Genomic DNA, 23,208 nt, shown 5'->3' on the forward strand with positions numbered 1-23,208 from the left:
CATTACTATTTAATGAGCTAAAACAGCTTTAATCCAAACTGAGCACATTTGTTTTAATTCCTTATTTATTTTCAAATTGACCAGTAAAAAGTAGCTTAGAGAGAAGGTGGGTGGCTATATTAAGAAAACAATACCCCCCTGAACAGACCTGGTCCAGCGCATTTAAATGTAAACAGATTGACAAATTTTTGGGATGGCTGTAGTTCAATTTTTCCTGTATGACATTAAAAACTTCAGGTCTTCCAAAAGACTGCAGTAGTCTCAAGACCCCCTCCAGACCAAAGTATATGAAAAATATCTGAAAAAAAATGAAGTTCCAATTCATCACATCCTTTCTTACTGTGATTACAACTACAGTATTGCTAGTCAGCTTAGCCTAACCACATTTTTCTAACTGCTAACAACATATGTCAGCATTAAGACAGCTTCAGTAAGTAGTGAGATTCACTATTTGCTCAGAACCCTTGCTATTCTTACCTCAAAGTTTTCCTTCTTTATTTTGACCAAGTATTAGCTTTGTTCAGGGTTAAACCAATCTCAGTATTTAGAAAAAAAGTAAGAACTGTTCTGGAGTGTATATACATCTTAAGCTGTATACTCACGCTTTTGGGCTCTCTAGAAAAGATAACTTTCCACCTAAGTGCTTCAGAAGTAACACTGGGCCCAAAACAGCTTTCCTGTGTCACAAGTAGTATCTCACCCTACGACCTTTACAAAAATTCAAGATTTATCGAGATTTATCCATTATTTCTGAGCTTCAGTAATAGTCTTTATTATGAAGTCAGTGACCTAACTATGAACACACCAATACCTGAATTTCCAGATGATCCAGATGAACTTAATACTTTCACAGAAACAAATTTAAGCAAGCAGAAAACACCAGAAAAACCATTTTATTGCAACAATGTCCCCATCATCAACTGAGATGGCAAAAATCAAGTTTTAATACAATTTGCATTTCTACCTTTTTATTTATGTAAATATAAATTCAAGAGTGTAAAATAAATCCACATATAAAACACAGAAGAAACATTCTCTTTCAGTGAATGCAAAAAAAACTTACATACTGTATAATCATGACAAATCATCCGTTGTCCATTTTTCCAAGTACACAGGAGTGAAAGAACGCAGAAGTTTACTCTCCAAAAGCATCCTGTATAGAGTCCTTAAAGTATTTAATATTCAGTAACCTCAAATCCTTGAGCTTATAGATGTAGATTCCAAGAAAAGGCTAGAGAAAACATCTCAAGCTTCAGATGATCTGAACCCCATCTAAACCCATTTAAAACAAGATTATGCTCAATTCTTACAGCTGAAGCATCACAATTACTTTATTAGCATCATTATTTTGGAAACTATTTCCTAGTAGTTTTTCCTGCTTTTAAAATAGTCAAGAGTATTTATTTCAAATAGTATTGTTTACTTATACTGTAAATATATTGCGGAAAGTAACTCCACATGCTGGTACAACAGGCCTTCATGAAGTTCCACTTAAACATTACTACCATGTTCCTTAAAAAAAAAAGGAGGGGGGACTAAAGCATGAAATGCACAATAAGGAGTCAGTGTTGTGGGATTATTCATCTTCTTTCTCAGCTTATATATTTCAAAGTCAATATTGGACTGTTAGACCGCATGAATATTGGCTAGTTATAAATACTTAGACTACGAACCTTTACAGTTTTAGAAAAATATTTTTTTCTCATTATTACAACAAAAAAAATTATTACCAGCATTATAAATGCATCATGCAGGGTATTTCTTCACAAGGAATGTTTTTCACTGGGTCCAACAGGCAGATTGTTACAATGACTGTGGCTTTTAATGCATATCATGCCAGATTCTTAATAAGCAGTGTTTTCCCTCATGGTTATGTTACAACACAGAATGAAGAAATTAAGATGTTAAAAGCAAACAGATTTAAAAAACAAGAACCGCAAGTAACTTCACAACTATGAGAAGAAAAATTGTAGAAGGATGAAGTCAGCACTATTGTGGGTCCCCACAGTTGTACTGCTACTCTTAGGTTTCCAAAAGATGCATATGATTTTATAAATATTTTTGTGCTAAGAGCCATGCTCAGAAACAAAATATAGGCTAGCACAAGTCTACCTTCTTGGAGATGCATCTTAAGTATAAAATCCACTTACTAAAGTGCATTTGCCAAACAATTCTAACTTCTACTATAATAGCTATTCCAAAAAGCAATACAAACTAAAGTTTGTTGAAGTTCTACCTCTACTTAAAAGCAGTAAATATAGACAACTGAAATCTACATTACAATCTTGTATTGCCAAACATTGTGTCTCAATGCCATGAGCTACAGAAATAAACAAAATGTACTGTCCTAAGCTTCCCACAACTGAGGAAGTGCCTCTAGTTAGGAATACTGAAAGCATAGAATGGAGTTAAGTATAAGCAGAGCTGAAGCAAGCATTGCTTTGCTTTATATTCAATATGTTTCTTTAAGGCTCTGAGAGAAGCTATGACTTTTCTCAAGATCTTTTGGCAAAAGATGCAGAAGTAGCAGGGCCATCTGACGTTCCAGAACTTGTATTTTCATATTCCATTAAAGCCAGCTCATTCAGTGTCTGTATACATTTATTGCACTTGTGTTGTTGGAACACATCTATACCAACATAGTAATAATGATTGCAACAAAGCCATAGTAAAATAAACTTTTAAAAGGGTCTGATACCAACATTAGAGGATAAGTGTCTGCATGTTTAAAATGTTCCCCTAATAATAAATACAGACAAATTGCTCAAGTCAGATGCACATGTTTAACAATTATTTAGTATATATAAAATTTCACTCATCCTTTATCAATACAAATCTGTTAGGGATCAAAAAGACTTACCATGCAAAATATTGATTAGTGCTGCATAATGGAATATATATTTCTATCAGAGTTAAAACAGCATTTTCAAAATTTAAAGAAAAATAGATTTTTAAAAAGGGAGTCTACTGTTGAATGCAAGTCTTCCTTGTAGCAAAGACAAGATAGAGATAAGTTAAGATTTATCGCTGTACTTCAGTCTTGATGAAAGACTAATAATTTGTCCACCTATTTCTTAATAAATGCTACATTTTCAAGAATAAAGGAACTATCAGTAGGCATTACTTCTACTTAAAACAAGTTACTTCTCTCTGTAATAGGTCAAGTACGCTTTTAAAGATTCAGGTAATGGTAGACTCATAATTTTCTCTCTCAGTAGATTTCGAGGAGGCTCTTCTGGCTTCAAGGCCTCACTGTGATCTTTATCCTCCTCCTCTTTATTATCATCTTCCATTCTTTCATCTTCTTCACTATCTAGAGGCTGAGGAATGAGCTGATTACCAACAAACACATAGGTATTAATCCTGCGTCTACGACATCTCCTGCGTTTTCGTTTTGGAGGAGCCTTCTGAGCAATGCCCTTGGCTTTCATCTCCTCATTTATGAAGTTTCTAAGGGTGCGTCTGATATATATTCGAGCTAGGTCCTGGAGATTCCTAACAGCACATGGAGCTAAAATGAAAGAGAATGAGTTATATTCACTTAGAAAAAATTCCCTATAACAAAAACATCTGCAAGACAGCAAGACTTAATAAGAACAAATGAAATTTTAAGTACAGGATGCAATATACAAATGACACAAGGGTAGAGAGATCTTGGCAAACCATTTAGAATATTCACTACTGAAAAATGTCCCTTACTTCAGACATACTCAGATTTGAGCTGAAGATGACTTCTGGAATATGACTGATCTTTTAGAGAAAATACATAGTCCAAAAAATTAAGAGATCTTTTGACAGATGTGCAAGTAAAGCAGAAAAACATGAACAGATTAAGCATAAGTTTCAGAAAACATACACCATATACTGCCACCTTTTAGGTTTCTGACACAGCTTGGAACAAGCTGCTGGCACTCTCTTTTAAGGTTCTGCTGCTAGAAAAGTTTCTCCTGCCACGTCACATTAGTTTAAACGAGTGCTTTTCTTCCTTTCCGCTTCTACTCGCTATGATTTTTCCTGTTTCTTGCTGATGAGGGAGAGCCATGTCAACTTCACAGCTGACCAACCGGATAAATCACCCTTACCTTTGCAGCAGAAAAGGAATCAAAATTTCTGAGGTTCTAAACAAAACAAACAAGTAACAAAAAACAAAAGACATTTTTTCAATGGTACACAGGTGATGATTAAGTGCTACTGAGCTGGTGGATGACCTGCCTTAGATGACCTATGGCTGGATAACTCCAAGTAAAACAAAGCAAAAATGGCACACCAAACATGCAGTCTGTTCAACTTCGTCATTTTTGTTCCCACACAAAATAGAGTAAAATTTATGGGACTTACAGCAAAGGAAAATTTAGTGAAGTAATTTTGATAAAAAACCCTTCCAATACACATAGCATTCAGTTTAAAAAGATTCAATTTCAAACTTTGTTTCATACACTGACTTCAGCTGCATGCTAGCTAGTCAGAGTTTAAGACAAAAAAGAGGTTTATTACTGGCAATACTAGCTGCAGTTAAAGCCAACAGAAAAAGTATATCTAAGCAGTGGAAAGTGCATCTTACTAATTTCATTTTACAGGGCAACTTCCACCCCCTAATGAATTTATAATTGTTTAATAGTGGCAAGGTAGTAGCATATTTGTATATTATTTCCTTCTTCCTCTTCTCACTAAAGAGTTAGAGGATCCTATTAAACTACTTACAGGAAACACTTATATTGTGTCATAGATCAGTTCTGAATGCCACTGGTCTGTACTGTTTTCATCTGTAGTATGAGTATTCAGGAGTGGTAGTAAGGGAACACTTGAAAATCCTCCTTTATCTTCTAGGGAATTAGGTTGTATTAAATCATATTGAGACCAGAAAATAAGTTTAAGCCACCTCTGTATTTCACTGTTAGTCATGATACATGCTATCTATTACGAATTAAGTCTAATGTAAAAAAACAGAAGAAAAGTCTTGTATTAATTCTAGGAAGTAACTCTGAGGTCTGAAAAGCAAGCATTAAAGTATTAAAGTGAAAAAAAAATGTTATTTTTGAAAATAAGTGATTACATAAGTGAAAGGATCATCTGTACTTTGAAGAAAAAAGTTAGGGTAACTATAATAGGGAATCCTTTGCAAGCTCACACATACCCTCAAAATTAATAGCCATATCAGTAGTTACAGGCAATGCAACCTGACATGATGTCCTGGACTCCTGAACGGTTTACATCTTTTTTCATTTTAAAATTGTGCATGAAGGCAAGAAGCATGTGATGAGTACAGGGGGATTAGTTCACACTGGTCATATGTTAACACAACAGAACAGTAGAGAAAAGCTGTTACCGTCTAGTTTCTTTGCTGTATTTCAGATCCAGATGCTACAGAAGCCCTGTGTATTACTCTACTCTAGCAGAAGTTTTCATCTCTATAACTTCCTCTTTTTAACCTCCTTCTTATCACACTATCTTATCTTGGCAACAACTGTGCTTTCACAGACTTTCTAAACCCCTCTGCTAGCCTAACTCAAAAGCTCTGCAGTTAGAAAGCCCACCCCAGTGACTACTAGAAACAGCTAGGTGTCACCGGATCAGCTGTAGACAGACGTAAGCACACTCAGCTATTAACATTCTACAGTACCAGAGCAGTGTAGACCAGTTTCTTCCTTTTCAGGTGGAAAAGGAAGTTTTTCTCTGGGAGACTGTCAGAAACAAACCTAGTATTAACTCAGTATGTTATCTGTGCCTCATTAGAAAACAAGAACCTGAACAGAAAAGTAGTCTGGAAAAATAAGCAGGAAACACAGCGTCATTTTGATTTGGGATATTAACTGCAGAGCAACACAGAATAGCCAGCAGCACAAACTTATCAGTGAGCTACTGCTGTGCTAGATTGTATGTGCCTGTTCTATCATACGTCTGTTCAGGACAGTCTTCCCCATTTCCAGAATAACACCAACAGGCCCTCTGAAAACCCACCAAACCGAAGGGAGACAGCACAAGTGTCACTTACGCAGTCCCACAGTATCATGTTTGCCGTTGTCATTTCTGTTTGGTTGCACTAGCGGAGCAAATGAAACAGCAAGGATATTTTTACTTTCCCACGTGTTTTGTCCCGTTCTCAAGATTTGTGTTAGCTGCGTAAGAACAACAACAAAACAAAAATCAGTGGTCAGTTTTGTCATACTATTATTCAGACTAGTATTCAAACAGCAATATTTTGATTTGCTTCAAAATTAACGTATAAAGTTTGTTCTCTGAACAGCCAGGACTTTCATATTCCTTGAATTATTTAGTCACTAGAGGACTGAAGATGGCTCTTCTGCAATGGGAAGAGATGCAACAGGAAAAATAAAAGCCTAAGTCTTGCATTTTTCCTTAATTTTTCCAATACTTTAGGTTGGAAACAGCTTCTGGCATCCAACCTCTAACTTGTAGCTAGCCTTGTGCAAGCAAAATCAGGCAATTCAGAAGCATTTCCAATTAAGTCACAAAAATATCTCCTAGGACTGAGATTCCACAGCCTCTCCAGACAACCTGTTGTGATATTCAACCACTTGTTATGAAAAAATATATTCCCTCTATCAAGGCAGATTATTCCTTTGCTGCAGTTTGTAAAATTCTTCTTTCAGTCTGCTGTGCACCTGGGACAACACTGTTCACAATCAAATCCCACACCCTTTTGGGCAGCCAAATCAGGAGGTCAGATGTTCACTAGCTGTTTTTTTTCTTCAGGTTAGACAAACCCAGCTCTTTGAGGCTCTTACATTTTACAGGTTATAGTATCCCAACTACTTGTAAGGCAGAACTACTCAGTTTTAATTTTATGTCCAAATTTGGACTACTTTTAAGTCGAATGCCATCAATTTCAAATGATGGTATCTTAGTCCAATAAATATTGGATAAAGTATTTATGGAACTGAATGACACAGGCTACATTTCAACAACTTGAGTATTTTGAGAATGTAGGTATACATGCATTGTGACAATTATTTTTGGAAGGTAATTAGAAAATTTATCAATTTAAGTGTTTCAGTAATTATCTGTATTCATGAAAATATCAACTGAAGTCATAGTCTTTCTTTCTCAACTTCCCTATCAGTAAAACAGGGAGAATAATACTTACCTTTGTAAAGCCTTTTGAGATCTAAGGATGAGAAGTGATAGAAGTGCGAAGCATTATTAAAATAATACACCTGTCTGAAAATGAAAGACATCCAATCTAACAAGAAAAAGCAATACTGAAAACTGCTGGAAATAAATCCTTTTTTTGTCTTCCCTTACCATTTCCCATTAATTACAGATATTTCATCATATTTCTCTGAAATCAGTGTTTTAGAGAGTGGTTTTTGTTTTGAAGTATTGACTGAAAGCATGTGGCAGGGAAGATTTCAAAGCAGTTCTGGGAATGATGTAATATACTTAAAACATTTACAAATGGAGTTCTAGCTTCACTGAAGACAAAACAGTTTTGTTACAGACGAGGATTTCAGTGTTTTAAGGGGGGAGTTCAAGACTGCATTGCGAAAGACTGATACCTGCTTAATTGCAGCAAAACACTGAGTCAAGATGTCATCAGCTGAACATTAACTTAGTACAATATACATTTAAAAACATTTATTAAAATTATATATTTCTTATACTAAAGATAGCAAGGGGAAATTGTCACTAAGTCACCTGATCTTCTATAGGCATTACTAAAATGCCTCCAACTTTCAACAAAATTTTCATGTAGTTTTCATGGTCTTTCTGGACTCCAGCTCCACAGTAAATCCGGTCATACTGATGACTGTCTGAAGCTATTTCCAAACAATTACCAACCACAAAGGCAGGTTCACAGAACTCAAATCTAAGGGGAAGAAAAAAAAGAGGGGACATTTCAAAATTAGGATTTTTGAGAAAAGTCAGTCGATATAATGACAAAAGTTTTTCACATCTTCCCTTACGTAATGGAAAAAAAGATAGGCATGCATACTTTAGAAAAAACTGTATTATATGGAAATGCTAAATAACAAGTCATTTATTGCTTCTGTCCCATCAAGGACCAAATAAAAATTCCTAAGTTATAGTCAGTGTATTACATTAAAAAAGCCTGAAAGAAACACCAGACTTCCTAACTATAAGCAAATAAATTGGTCTAAAGAAACCTTACAAGCCATACAGGAAAGTCTCTTTAAAATAGAAGACTTGTAAACACTTGTGCAATACCCAGCCTGTTGAATAAATGTGGAATCAGTCCAATTCCTAATACATTCTCCCATCCCAGCTTTTAAAAGAGTATACTCTTCAGAGTAATTTTTCTCTATGTCCCCCAAATTCCCACCTGGAGCCCAATCAGCTTTTCTCCAAAATTGAATTCAATGGCAAAGTTTGGACTGCACACAAAGAAAGGGAATAAACGATTAGTTCTGAGAAGCACCTGTTCTAATTTTCATCAGCTAATGAAAGTTACATAACTGCTTTTAAGTGGACTTGAGCATATAAAAGAAGTTGCAAGGACTAAGTTCTCTTGGACAGTGCATAAAACAGCAAAGAAAAGACACACAGGATAGAACTTTGTTTCCAAAGCTGTGTATGTTTTCTATTACGATGATATTTTCCTGACATTTTTCAGGTCTCTGCTACACCTTTCTGCTTACATCATTAATGCCATGATAATGTAATTTACATCTTCGTTTAAAGAAACACAACACCTCTCTACACACACACCAACAACATTCAGCCAGTGACTTTATGTCTCCTGCTCCCCCCCCCCCCCCCACACACACACACACTTTAAGAAGAGAGGTTACAGTTGCTCAAAGAAAAGAATTGTGGTTTTCTTTGAAAAAACACTGAGTGAAGTCTAACACTTTGTTGTGGCATGAAGTAGTTCATAGGTCATCTGACAGTATCAAAATCCAAGACCCCTCAAAACTTCACCCAGAAGGAACGAACTTAAGAGTTCTACTTCACTGAATGAATACAGCCATTTTATAAACTACAGCTGATATTCAAAAGGAAATTTTGACTTTGCTTGCAGTAGTAAATCCCAGTACAACTGCTACAAATCAGTATTTCCTCAGTTACTGTGAAGCCTGGCAGTTGTCACTGCTTAGGGATACAGCCTATAAGGCTTAGCTGACTCTATCTACAGCATTGCCATTCACAAATTAAAATTCTCAAACTGAATTTTTTGCTTGAAGTCTCTTTTGTTCCCAAGATGGGGTGCTTGACCTTGAAAATAATTCAAGGCTTCCTTCTTTGACTAGTCATGGACAAACCCCAGAATCCTTTACCAAGAAACTGCAACTCCCTTATGTGATGTATGTGGCCAACAGTCCATGTTGTTTCCTCATCCAAGTCAAGTGGAAGAAATTAAAACTATGAACAACACTGGTAGACTGGAGAGAAAAAAAAGGAAGGGGGAGTGAGGAAGAACTGTACGCAACCAGGCAGCTAGCCTGAACTGTGGATGAAATAATTTCAGAGGAAGAAAGAAATATCTAGAAATACATTAGAAAAGGTTAAATGTTGGGAAGAAAATTAAACCCAAAGCACTGATTACTTCACTGAAGAACTCATTTCATAAGCACGTGGAATATTGTCTATTTTTCAACATTCAGTGAAGGTCAGACAGTTCAACACAGTTTTAATTTCAGGTTGTCTACAGATGAAGTTAAGCATCAACACACTGATTTATCTTGAAGGTTTCAGCAAAGTACCCTTTGTGGTTTTTAAAAAGTACAATAAAGACAGGAGGGAATAAAGTACTTCTCTAAAATGCAGTTTTAGATTTTAAGACATTCACTGGTTCTGTGTTCTTAGACAACAGAAGAGAGCCTGCCTGCCTAACCTGGTAACTTTCACAACTTCTCTTCACAAAATGCTCCTTCAAAAGCTGACATAATTACCTGGTACTTCTAAACTGCTTCCTCTACTGGAAGCCACCACTCACACCCTCTGAAAACAAACACCAAATCCTCCAAGGAAGCAAAACCACAAGACAGAGACAAAGACAAAACATTTCCCAGACACGAAATGTATTTACAAAGCATGGACAAAAAAGGGTTTATGAATACAGTAAAAGCTGAAAATAATTTTTCATATAGCTTCACAGCTTGAAGCCAGAAGAACACTAAGTGCAAATGACACAGACATGGCTTCCTATTATAGCTGTAACAATCAGACAGGTTAAGCAGTGAAGACCAACTCTGCTTATAGAGGCATTAAATTGTGGCTCGACCATGTTATTAGTCCAAATTTGTGGAGACATGGCTTATTACCAAGACAGACATGTATTGGTTAGTTCATTCATTTCAGAAATACCTTCACCCCACTAGCTTCAGCTAGTTCCAACCCAGTTAATCAAAAGCAGGAGCATCCTGGAAGACTTCCAACAGCACTATGATACATGCAATTTGCAAAGACACCTCTTTAGTCCACGTCAGATGAAAAACAAGGGGGTCTACTCAGCTCACTTGGCAGTGCAATGATAACACCCACCTAGACTGCAGTGGTATGGTGGCTGCCCATTCAGATCATACGCAGTTCTCGAACTGTCACTCATCTTTTTAGGGAGCAAGAAGCTAACAGTTGGTAGAAGTGGGGCAAAAAAAAATTAAGTGGTACCTCATCGTGGCAACACTTTAGCTCAAAAGCCAACCCCATCCATTCATGCTGCCTGTAGAATTAACAGCTTTGCATGTTATGGTATGAACAGTGACAAAACACCAAGAATAGAAAGGCATATAGGGTTGATACTTGGAGAATTACGGACTTCTTAAACCTAGTTAAGTTGTACAACAGTAAGCCTTACTTCTCCACACTACAATGGAAAATAAACCTAACTGAAGAAATGAGACTCCTTCCCCACTCCCTTAATCTTCAACTGATTTCATTATCATGAAAAGATGCATGCACCTCAGAATCAGAAAGAATTGATCAATGCATATACTAATTTGTGGTATTCATGTAATCCAGCACCTTTGTGAATACCTTCTAGTAGAGACTAAAATATAATTTGGAGAATTTGTCATTAACTTGCCCAAACTATTTGCAAAAAGAGTGAGGTTAAGTTCAACCTCACTGAAGCCTCCCCACCATTTGATAAGGGAATGATCTAAAACAAAGATCCTGCAAATACACAGGAGTAAGCAATTTTAAGACTACCTGCCCAACAGTAACACAAGCTTGTTAGTCTTACTGCATGAAAATAGTATCAACCACACTTTTACGATGGAACTTAACCTCAAACCCAAACTACTTTCAGTCCTATTTAACAGTACATTCAACAAGCTAATTTCATTCCCGTTGCCTTTGGGATACCAAAACAGAGCAGATATTCAATTTGTGTTACACTGAGTTATTTTTAGTAGATTATAAACTCTGCTGAAAAGGAATGTTTTATTGCTCTAACATGTAATAGTGACAATCACATAAGCTACCTATTAAGATGAGGTAGTATTTCACTTAGTTACACATTTGAAATGAACTATGAAAAAGAGTTAAGAAATGTCAAGTGCTATTTACCTTCTGTTGATCTCTATCAAATTGTCAGGGTGGCCTTAGAGACAACTCGATAGGTAATATGAAAAAATTGTTATTTCACAGATTAGATGCCAAAAAAATGTACTGGAACAACCCAGAGAAGTTTGAATCACACAAGGTTCTTCAGTTCAACCTGGTATTTTGATTACAAGCAAGCAGCTAACCAAAGAGAAATTAAGAGTTCCCATTATTGATAGCATAGCAACCAAGTTTCTGTGTCTGAATGAACACCTGCCACAAGGATAGATTTAATTTCACACAGATCTTGTTTAGCAATGGCTCAAGACAGTCAAGTACTTTAAAGATTAAGTGTGTTGACCTGATCTTGTCCTTTCCTTTTTATTTCTATATTCTGTCCCCTGGGGACAGGAATTCCAAATCCACCCTCCCAGTATTAAAGCTTTATGAATTCAATACAGCCACAGCACTTTTCTTCCAGGTAAGCATCAAAAACTACCTGTAGAATTTAAACAGCATTTTTGTATTCACTGCAGCAGCTTAAGAGAATAATTAAGGAGTAGATTGTCACTGCATGTGTTCAAGTGAAATTCTCCATAGGTATCAACAGAAAAAAACACTACCATTGTGATAAAAAAAAACATCCATTTAAAAACATTTCTAGGAAAAAACTAAGATTAAAATTTATTGCTTTTGTATCCATATCCACCAATCTAGTATTTGTGTGATAACAAAATATTAGTAAAATATGACAGTACAATAGCCTACCCTCTAACAGTTCTCCCCACACACACACACCTACACACATTCATTTGCTGGTCCTCAGATAACACCTACCCACACAACCCACGATTTAAGTACTGCTAACTCTGAAGATGTATTGCATGATTTTTTGGGCTAAGCTCTTCTGCCTATATGACTGCAGGACATTATTAATCCTCATGTCTCTTGAGGATCAAACCAGAGGCAAAAATTTTTTTTTTTTTTTTTTTTTTAAGTAGGAGACATACTTGATTCCCTAGAAATGAACAAGTTCAATGGAACTATGCATAATATTATGTAATTTGAAGGAAAAACCACCTTTAACATCAACAGATTTGTGTTTCAAGGGTAAAATGTATCATAAGATGCTTAAAAAACAGTACTGAAGAACTACTTAAACTGCTGACACCTGTCTTTTGCTAATAGAAAGATCAGACAGTTCTTAAAACTACTATCACTCCAGCTACATTTTACACCTCTCCACAGCTATAATTCATTACCAGGATACCACCTAATAGTACACTTCTGCCTATTTTACTAACCACGCTCACATCCCAGCTTGCTGCTCACAACCCTTACAGGAAAAAACTTTTCAGTATGAATTTAGGATTTCTGGGTATTTGTTCACCCACTTTCTTTGGTCAGTCAACTCAAACCCCTCCAAAAGGGTCTGAAATTTCAGTATCAAATGCTCCAAGTGATTTACCTCATAGTCTAGACAACTATAGTTTCACAGAAAAAAAAGATAAACAGTAATGCTCAGCAGCTCCAAAAAGAAAAATTAAAACAAATGACTATCTTATTTTTGCAAAGGAAGAGCAATAAGTTAGGTACATTTAAGCTTACTGAAATTTACAGCACAGAGCACTACTCTTCAACTTTAATGATATATAAAGAGAAGGCTGGCAAGTTAGTAACATTTGCCATTTCAACTGTGGTGATGCTACAGTGGCGTAAGAAAAACTCTGGAGCATCCCAAGTTTTAGATACAGCCATTCCTGGGGGAAAAAATACGTTTTAAGATACGTTTTAATACATATATGCAAACAGTAGTGAATCCAGCATAAGAACTCACAGAATGAAATATTATGTTAAATTCCCTTAATATGTTAATAAGCAGACATTAAAATGCATCTGCAAAGAGTGGAGATTCTGAAAACGTGTGCTATAGACTATTTCTTCTACTGCGACAAGGAAGTAACACACTTTTGTCCTATACTATACTAACTATACTGTTGACCATGTTTTGCAGGAGAAGGATCCCTCAGAATGGGGGATGAGGATGACAAAAGTTAGATTAAGATTAGTAAGCATCTTCTAAATGATTTTCACTAAAACGAAAACAGGCCTACCTTTTTAAAACACAGCTACAGAAGCTGAAAAATAAGTATTTCCAGTGCTTATCTGGAAATACTTAAATTACAAATAATTTAATCTACAAAGTTCTAGCTCCTTCATCCATTTGTACTAAAAAGATAATGCTCAGAGCTGCTTCTATATAGAAGAATTTCATAAAACTGCTAAATCTTACTCCTAAAACCTGAAGGAAACCTTCAAGAAGCCCTCAGATCATTTAATCAATTTCAGTTTTTAAACTGACATAAAACTGCTTTGAAAACCACAGGTGAAGGTCAATGGTCTCACATGGGCTTTGTGTAATGTAATATGTCATAGCAATGTGCAACTGAATAATGAAATTTTCCAATTTTCATGCCTTGTTAACATTTTTCAACTTATTGTACTGCAAAACTAATATAGAAGTAGTATCAGCCAGATTTAAATGTGTTTCTTTTATAGAGGAAGCAGTTTTCCCACTCCTCAACAAATATTTCCCATGTTCTATCCTGACAGTGATCTCAATTTAAGATTAATCACTACTTAAGAAACTTAAGATTAAGAAACTTAAAAAAGGCAACATGTAATATCAGAGAACAATTTTTAAAGGATGTTAGATCTTTTCCTATTAACTGAAACAGAGGAGCAAGACAGCAAGTTCTTTCCATCCTTTTTTGGCATTTTTCTCCATTGTCCATTCTGCCTTGTTTATGTATTTATTCAAGCTCTTTAAACAAGTCTTTGGTTCATGTATAAATGCATTTTCATGGCTTACTAGCATTTCTACTGAAAAATTACATGCATTTTACTTAATATTACTATTTGTGAGACCTTCTACATGTACCCTACGAACATTAGAATAAACAGAAACAGAAGTATTAAATCTTTGCGAAGAAAAACAAGATCTACAATAGCAACTGAAGTTCTTTACATCCAGCTACAATAATGGCAATTAGCATTAGAAAAATAGCCAGAAGTGATGCTGGCATAATTTCTATCCAGTAATCTTTTCCCTGAATGTTTTTTCAGCTTCCAGGCATTGCTGTAGGACAGCAAGCAAGAAATATACTCCAGCTTCACTTCTGTTATCTCAGTTTTTCAACAAGATTGTCATGGTTCTTCTATCACATTTGTCATGGTTCTCCTATCATGTGACTTCAGCTACCTTGCTTATAACTTCTGATACTCAGTTTCATTTAAATGCCTAAAAACCCATTCATTTCTGAAGACAAAACTTAGGACTAACCTCACTCTCCCCTTCAACACTAGTTTACAGAACTTAAACTTGACAACTACAAATCATGATGGTAAAGAGTGAAAGATTCCTTCAGTTTACTTCTTTAATTCTGCATTGAATTTTAAGAAGGATAGATTCCTAAGAAATACCGAAGTCAAGTAAGTTTTTCACTTCAGTTTGTCAAGGCCCTAATAAATACAAGGACAGATGTCCGGAGAACACTGTTTCTGGAGACTACACTACTGCATACTGCAGGCTTTTCTGAAGCCAATGATTTGTTAACAAGGCACTGAACATTTTCATCAGCTACTTTAAGGTAACAAGTGTTATAAATACTATCAAAACTTGCAGTAACTAGAGACTTTCAAAGAATGACGTTGCCCACCATGGGGCTTATTATTTCTAGAAGATATTTTATATGTGGTTTTGAGAAAGCAAGAATATAGCTTTCTCCAATTATCAAATACTTTAAAAATACACTTTTAGTTTCTTCCGAGATAGCACTAGATCCAACTGCCATTTTTGGAGCCTTCAGGCTTATGAGGTATAGGTGCATTGCTTCTTTTTAATGTCTCCAACTAAAAAAGGGACATTCCAAAAGCCTATTTTCTTTTTTTTGTTTGTTTAATATAACTTCTGGCCTCAAAGAATCCCACTAGATTTCTTACAGTCCTATGTTCTTGTGGTTAGACTAAACCTCAAGAAGAATTTATTCACCACTTCAAAAACATGTTTACTACTTGAAATTAAGAATAAGTTACCAGTTAAATTTAAGTTGAAAAAAACCACAAAGGAGTTTGAGATGGGATGCCTTTCCTGCTTAGATTTTTACTGCTATCGTTATCCAGCTGCACAGGAAGGAATGTGCTTTTTCTTTATGCGTATACAAGGAACTTTGTTTTAACTCTGCACTTATGAAAGTGAGCTTTCAAGCATCCTATCAGTAGCCTTGAATTTCACCGAAGACAAATACTTGGTTGGAAGAATAAGTTATTTTTCAATGCCCAACACAATTTATTACAGAACTTCAGAAAGAAGTTTCACCCATAACAGTTATCCCAGAAGTAGTACTAGGGTTCTTGTCACTTACCATTGAAGTGGTTTCTTTTGATCCCGAGAAGGGTTCGTGATTTTCTTTCACAGCAGGGACTTCACCAGCTTACCCAGGTTTGGTTTTTGATAGGGTGCTAGAAGATGGGCAACCTAGCCTTGCCCTGTGGCTCTCTCTCCAAGCTGGATATTCTAGGTCTAGAAGTTGACTGGGAGCAGAAAAGACAACACATTCCCCTTCAATAAACAGGTGAAGCGGGGCCTGGTACTTGCACAAATGTGTTTTAGATAGAGCCTTCTTAAGGAATGTTTTTTCCCCTTAATTAGCATGCATTCCTTCAAGGGTTTAAGCATGAAAGAGAGCCTTACAGGTATTTCAGACTCAGAACTTTCTTTACACCTATAATCTTTCACGCTTCAACCATGACAACACTTAAGATGCTGAAGATGGCACATCTCCTTTGCTTCTGCTGGCAAATACATGTTATCAAGTAAAACCAAGGCGTCATTTTACCTCTCAGAAGGAACAACTCCACCTCCATTTAAAGGGAAGATATTTTGATAGATTGGTAGGATATGGATACAGATACAAGTGATCATTGGAATTATCTGTCATTCTGAAGCAGGTATCTGCAAAGCTTCCCCTCTGATGAAGGGTTCAAGAGACAACAGATAGAAGGATAACCTGTCTTTTAAACAGAGTGTCTCAAACCCTTTTGTACATTTTTACTTTGCTATCAGTCTTCAGTCAAGCACCTGCCCAATCATAGAAAAACATTACATTTCAAGAGCATTTTTAGCAGTAATCATTAAAAAACATTGTATTATACTACTCAATACTGGATTATTCCCTCATAAAAAGTGGCATCAAAGCAATATTCCCTTTTATCGGAGAGGGGAGGAGTACATCATAACGACCTATCTCCGTGCCCAACGTCAGATGCAAAATTAAAGGCACGTTGCTTCAAGTGAAAGAACACCACAAATAAAGTATTTATTTAGAATCCTAGCTGAAGCTTTTCAAGGATCTACATATAAGGTAAAACCCCCATTTTATTTCTGCTTAAAAAGGAGACTGCTTCAAAAATTCAGACCAGACTGAAGAATGTTATCCACTAAGAAAGAACACAGGAAAGGGACAACACAGTTTTATAGTATTCCCCATCTGCACAACTATGGTCAGGAAGCCATTATGTGGTCTTCTGTGCTTTATCCCCTACATGCCTCTTTAAAGGCTGCTGACAAGCGTAAGGTACTTTTCCCCAAAACATGCACACATCCACTGAGACAGCTAGCTTCATTTATACCGGTCTGCCAGATAAAATCCATTTTCAAACAGAAAGGACACCTGCTAGGTATACACCTGCATTCAACGGTAGGCAGACACTGAAAGCCTTAGGAATCCTTTTTGTTGGGCAGTCTGTCATCCAAATACTAAGCCGACCAAAGCAGTAGTTCAGAAGTCAGTTCACAGAATTTTTGGCATGTCTTTCTTTTGCAAACCAAGATTCAGGAAAGAGTTACTGAAACAATAATTAAACCTAGATTTACTGACCCAGAGCACATTATTTTGAGGTAGATTAAAACTTTAGACACTGCACACAAATATTTTAATAATATATGGAAAGGACCCAGCCTGTCATAGAAAGAACACTACCCGATCTTCATCAACTATATTAAAAGACACAGTTAACCAGGATCAGCTATGCAGACACGAAGTTACAAAGCCTCCCACAAAAAATCCAAACAGATCAGTATTATGTCAACTACAGTTCAGTTATTACGAAGTAGATTGATATCAAAAAGCACTTTCACAGGTATGTTTAAGTTGGCGAGGACAGTACTTCTACAGCCATTGCTGAGAATTTTTCTGTTGTGAAAAGGCAGATTATCATGAAGTATATGCCAAGTGATGTACGTATAAATTAGTGAAAGTTTAGAGGATATTCACCAGCCTGGTTCCGTTCCTTTGCTGGAATAACACTGTATAACTAAAGACCAATTTAGCTATCATTGTAAGTAACACACAACATTCAGAACACTGTTCCCAGAGTCAATCCATCACTGAATTAGCCAAAAATACATTTCTTCTACTTTGAGAATATTTACATCTTTTTACTAAAAACAGTCTTTTTTTCCTTCAAAAAAAGGCATATTACAACATACAGTTACTCCAAATGTAACAATTTCGGAATTTTCCTGGTTTTTTTTATAGGCTTCAAAGTGCAAACCCCACTGTTCTAGTATTTATTCATATACACAACCTAATCACATCAGTTTTGTTTAAAAAATAATCACATACTTCCCTGGTACCCCTCCACTCAATTTCTCCTCATTTACGTACATGAAGGTATTACCAAACTGGAAAGGCATTTCAGTCAAAACCATCTTTTTTTGTATGTCAGAGTACACATACAGGAATACAGGTATGCACAGGAATTCATTAGCTGGCAGTTGCATCTTACTTACAGAGCCATTAATGCAGTAGTAGTAATGATCATGAGGCACCACAGTTCTCACTTGTACATATATTAACATCAACTAAGGTTAAAAGCCTGTATTAAAATCAGGACAGTGACGACGACACAAACTCATTTCATGTTACATAATTTTAGTATTATATTCACCATGTTCTTCAGTAGAATAAAGTTCTCTAACAAATGTCAGAAGTACAGAATTGAATACAGGTAACACTAAGACAACTCTTTAAACTGAACTTCATACTCCACTTAGGAGAGCCTTCTTCTGGTATGCAGGAGCAGAAGGAGGAAGGACTATGGTATGACCACAGCTCCAGAAGTTTGGTTTAAGGAAAAAAGTGGACTGAGCTCCAGATAAGAAAACCAAGAGCACAGCAGTTCTTGAAGCACGTTACGAAGGCAAGATGATAAAACTTCTCTCTGCTCCCCTCTGACCAAGAGGAGACAAGTAAGGACATGCAACTCTTATGCTATATTGACAACTCAAAAAAAAAAATCTGGATTTTCAGCAGCTACTTTATAATTACTGCTGGAGAACCTGCTGTCTGTAAGAAAGTCTTTACAGAGAATAACAGGGCTAGAGGCCTGTTTTTCCTTTCACAGAGGCAAAGAGGCCCAAGATACAGATTCTTATGGACATGCTTAAAACTAGTAATAGTAAATTGTTGAGTAAGTGGAACCAGCATGTTTCAAAGCACTGTAACCCTGAAGTATATCAGTAAGAACGAGTTGTATATGAGCACAGATTAAGACTCCAAAGTCCATCTCTTCAAGTAATAAAGATGAATACAATCAGATAAATTCACTTGTCTTTCATATCTAGATCAACAGCAGTAGATTAGAAAAAAGTTAATTCTCTACAGAAATATGTCCATTTATATAATAAAAACTTAGATATTAATTGTCCTATACATGCAAAGACACCTACACACCAGCACACATCATTCTTTACATATGTATACATATATGTACCTGCATGTACATACACATGCCCAAAAATGCAGTGAGATCAATTCTGTTAAGTATTACACAGCAGAAATACTCCCACACTTTAAGCCTTAACTTACCTCATGAATTAGAGCAACAAACTGGAATTTCTATGTTGCAGCAACAAATACCATTTACCACGTGTGATGCCATTCTCCTCCTCCCCTTACTAAACTCATTTTAAACTACCTGCATCATTACAAAACAGAAAATCTGCTGCAAAGTGAACTAGACAAATGAGATACTTACTTATCAAAGCTATCACTGTATTTTATGAAGCTCTCCAATTTTTCCTTGGCATATTCTACCACATCTGAATGAAGCTCTATTCCATGATTTATCCCAAAAGGTCCTGTAAATAGAAACAGCAGTTTCGTTGTTTTTCTTTAAACCACAACACAAACACACAGAACAATATTGTACCTTTTGTCTACAAAGGTACTAACATCACATAAAACAATGAAGTCATCCAACACTCTACACAAAGATAATCTGTAGCACAGATAGAATGATAAGAGGAAACATAACAAGGTAAAAGGGCAAAGGATCAAAAAAACAAGGACAGAACCGTGGCAAAACAATTTTGTACAACCAACTTTCATCATAAGGATGCAGAAAATCTTGACTATGTGTAGGACAGTCTGAGCAACTTCCTTTTCAATATATAGCTGGAAGACAACAAATTCAAATTATAATTTAGTCTATTTTGTTATTCAAATTTTGAAAGGTGTTCTTATCGTAGACTTCTCAGTTCCTAAGAATTCAGAGAGATTTTGTATTATATTCATCTACACTGGTTCTTGTATTTATCAAGTTCCTAAATCAGAAGCTTACTCCCGATTTACTCACAGTAATTATCTTCCACTCAGAATACTGCAATTGACTTACATTATGTTCATTCCTCACAATACCATTACAGTTGCAATACTGCTTTCCTGCAATCCAAGTATATTTCCAAGGTAATTTGTGGGCCAGAAGTTTTTTTTTTTAGGAACAAAAAGAAATCATGAGATAGTTTTATGACTTATCTACAACAGCAAAGAATCTGAATCAAATAGTCACATTTGCTGTGGGGATTCTGTATTTAACATGTATTCAACAGCCCACAGACTTCAGTCATGGAAACACAGAATTGGAAAAGGAAGAGAAAAGGGGAAGAAAAAGAAAGCAAACATCAATAGCATTAGACAAAACTTACATTTAAATCCTCTACTGCATTCTAAATCTCACCTAAATATTTGACTATTTATTTCCAATAAAATTGAGTAAAATGTCTTTTCTTGGACACCGATGAAAAACAAACAGACCTCGGGTTACTGAGAAAACATTTTCTGCAGTAAAAAACCCTAGTATATGCTACTAAGCTGATTAATAATCGCAGTTTTTAATGTGGTTTAGAATATTTTCTATTAGGTAAAGTACCAAACAATAGATTACTATATGTGCTGCTCTTAAGACCTCTCCAACATCAGCCAAGAGGTAGGTATATCATCCAAGGGATGTACTTTGAACTTGTAGAAACATGTACCTCCTGTTGACATTCACACCAATTTTAAATTTAGTTTATTATCTATCACACTGAGAAGCATTAGCATAGGTCATCTTTCAAGGTGTTTACTTAATGTTCCCTTGCACAGTCATAGACTACGATATTCCTAACCAGCAGTTACACTTCCATGAGAGACTGCACCATCTAATGCAAATTTTCTTTTTAATAAAATTGTCATTCCTTTTGGCCTCTTAACTACAAAGTGTCACTTGTCCCAAAACTCACGTGTTCCTTTCAAAACTCAGTTTTAACAAACCAAAGAACTAAAGAGCTGTACATGCTGGTTATTCCAAGTTTCAAATTAAATCTGTGAATGTAATATATACCGCATCAGGATACACCACAATAACACTAATCTAAACAGAAATAAAAGATATAGATTCTATTCTTTCACCAGTAAAGTCAAAAGCCAAAGAGTCAGCTCATCTAAAAAAGTGAAACCAGCTCCTCTGTTACTCTCCAAAGTCAGCTGGTCTCTTCCAAGGTAATTGGAAACAATTCTATCACCCAGTTTGAACTACATTTATATTTTAATAGTAGCAACAGTTAATCTCTATGGAGTGGTTTTATTTTATTTTTTTTTAAATATGTCACCATATTTGCAAATGTTCACCAGTTTCAACTCACTAATTTCATCTATTTAATTTTGATGCTGTCAGCATGGCAAAAATACACTCACTATATTGTCAAATTGAAAGATGTCCAACTACTGTCAAAGAACACATGGTTCCCTGTTACACTACACACTGAAATTGGTTTAAAAACATGGGCTTTTAAAAATATCCATGCTTTATATTTATCAGAAGCATACTCCTTTAGTTCTATATTATTTCTACTCCTTTATAAAAGCTGCTGTTCCTTTGCTTAAAACAAACAAAATCATTGTAACTAGTGATTTTATCAAAAGAAGCAGAAAGTAAGAAAATGAAGAACTACCTAGCTATGGAAATCCTGCTTTTGTCACTGTAGCACTAACTGCTACAGGCTCCTTGGCACTGCTGGAGACTTCTCAGCACCTGAGCTGGCAATGTGGAAACATCTGTAGTGTAACTATTTTCCTTGGGGCTGTCAGCCAATCTCACCCTCTACAGAGGACAAGTCTTTTCCTTTCTTATTTCTTCAACTCCACATACAATACTCTGAAGGACAAGGATTCTGCTTGATAAGATCGAACCCAGGAGCATTCAACAAGCAACCAACAGCCATTCATAACAGGTTAAGTACACAGATACAGGTGCAATATATATATGATCCAATATCATACTTTTAAATAAAGTCCAGAAAGAATAATAAAGCAAAGCTTAACAACTACACAGAGAAATGGATGATTACTATTGCACACTACTCTTAGCACCCATTTTAGAAAAAAGAACTGAACTTAAAATATTCCTAATTAAAATACATTTTTTCATAAATAGAAACACTCAAAAGCGACAAAGTCACTCTAATAGAGTAGGTATCTTCGGTTTTAATTTTTTTTTTTTTTTTACCTGTGAATGAACATCATTTGTTTGCACAAGAGAATGTAAGTTTGCCAATGAACTTAATTGCAATAGAAGACCATCAGAGATGCCAACAAATGAGGTTTGTTATATATGTATTAGTGGTAATTTCTACTTTTTAATCACTGAGAAGGAATGACAAAAACTGAAGATAAATAAACCAACTCTTCACACCTCAGGTTTGTGCATACACCAACATACCCCAAAACTGTACCACCTGTTACCAAGTTTGCTGCAACCAAAGAAATACACAAAACTCCATTTAATACAGTCATTAAAATTACACCTGTGAAAGGTATATTCTAAAGTAGTTATCTTACATAACAAAATTTGTAAAAAAAAAAACTGATTTGCTAGCACACATTCTACATTAAGTATATAGGGGTTGGGAATTAAAAGCACTTTTCTCTAAGGTAGATTGGTTCAATTTAAAATTTTACAATAATTTCTCATTTTATCTGTTCTCCATATAGGAAGTGTGTCTGATGACAGAATAAAGAACAGTACTAAATAAAATAGCCTTTATAACCTAAAAACTGCTTAATCTCTGCAGATCTGAAGTCTACATCCCAGAACTGATTAAATACAACAAAGTGATTCAACAAACATATCTTGAGAAAGCTCTCTGCATGCTCATGAAGACTTATTTTTCAATAAAGTTTGTCCAAGAGATATAAGCCTTCACAATTTACTTTTTTAGGATAAACAGAAAAAAAATCAAAACAACCTAAAATAAGGGTATAAATATGGTAAAAATGCAAACTAAAATTTTAGCACTCAAATTGTTCCTCTATGCTTTTCCATTTTATGCGAAAAAAATACTGTTTCCTTTCTCTCAAA

At 35.5% G+C, this 23,208-nt stretch overlaps 1 protein-coding gene across 3 annotated transcripts in view; it reads right to left on the minus strand.

The window, feature by feature from the left end:
• Positions 1 to 746: 746 nt before the first annotated feature.
• Positions 747 to 23,208, minus strand: part of PCMTD1 (protein-L-isoaspartate (D-aspartate) O-methyltransferase domain containing 1) — a 41,736-nt gene continuing 19,274 nt past the window's right edge. For 2 of the 3 annotated variants that reach the window (XM_035553179.2, XM_035553180.2), the window contains exons 3-6: positions 19,567 to 19,669; positions 7,657 to 7,828; positions 5,993 to 6,116; positions 881 to 3,511 (exon numbers count right to left, since the gene is read on the minus strand). In XM_035553179.2, the coding sequence (XP_035409072.1) occupies positions 3,141 to 3,511; positions 5,993 to 6,116; positions 7,657 to 7,828; positions 19,567 to 19,669 (770 nt within the window). In that variant the 3' untranslated portion in view covers positions 881 to 3,140. Of the gene's footprint in view, positions 3,512 to 5,992; positions 6,117 to 7,656; positions 7,829 to 19,566; positions 19,670 to 23,208 lie in introns of all 3 variants that reach the window. The other variant, XM_035553178.2, reaches the window with a different exon arrangement.

Source organism: Cygnus atratus, chromosome 2, assembly GCF_013377495.2.
Source record: "Cygnus atratus isolate AKBS03 ecotype Queensland, Australia chromosome 2, CAtr_DNAZoo_HiC_assembly, whole genome shotgun sequence".
In the NCBI taxonomy this organism is placed as follows: Eukaryota; Metazoa; Chordata; class Aves; order Anseriformes; family Anatidae; genus Cygnus; species Cygnus atratus.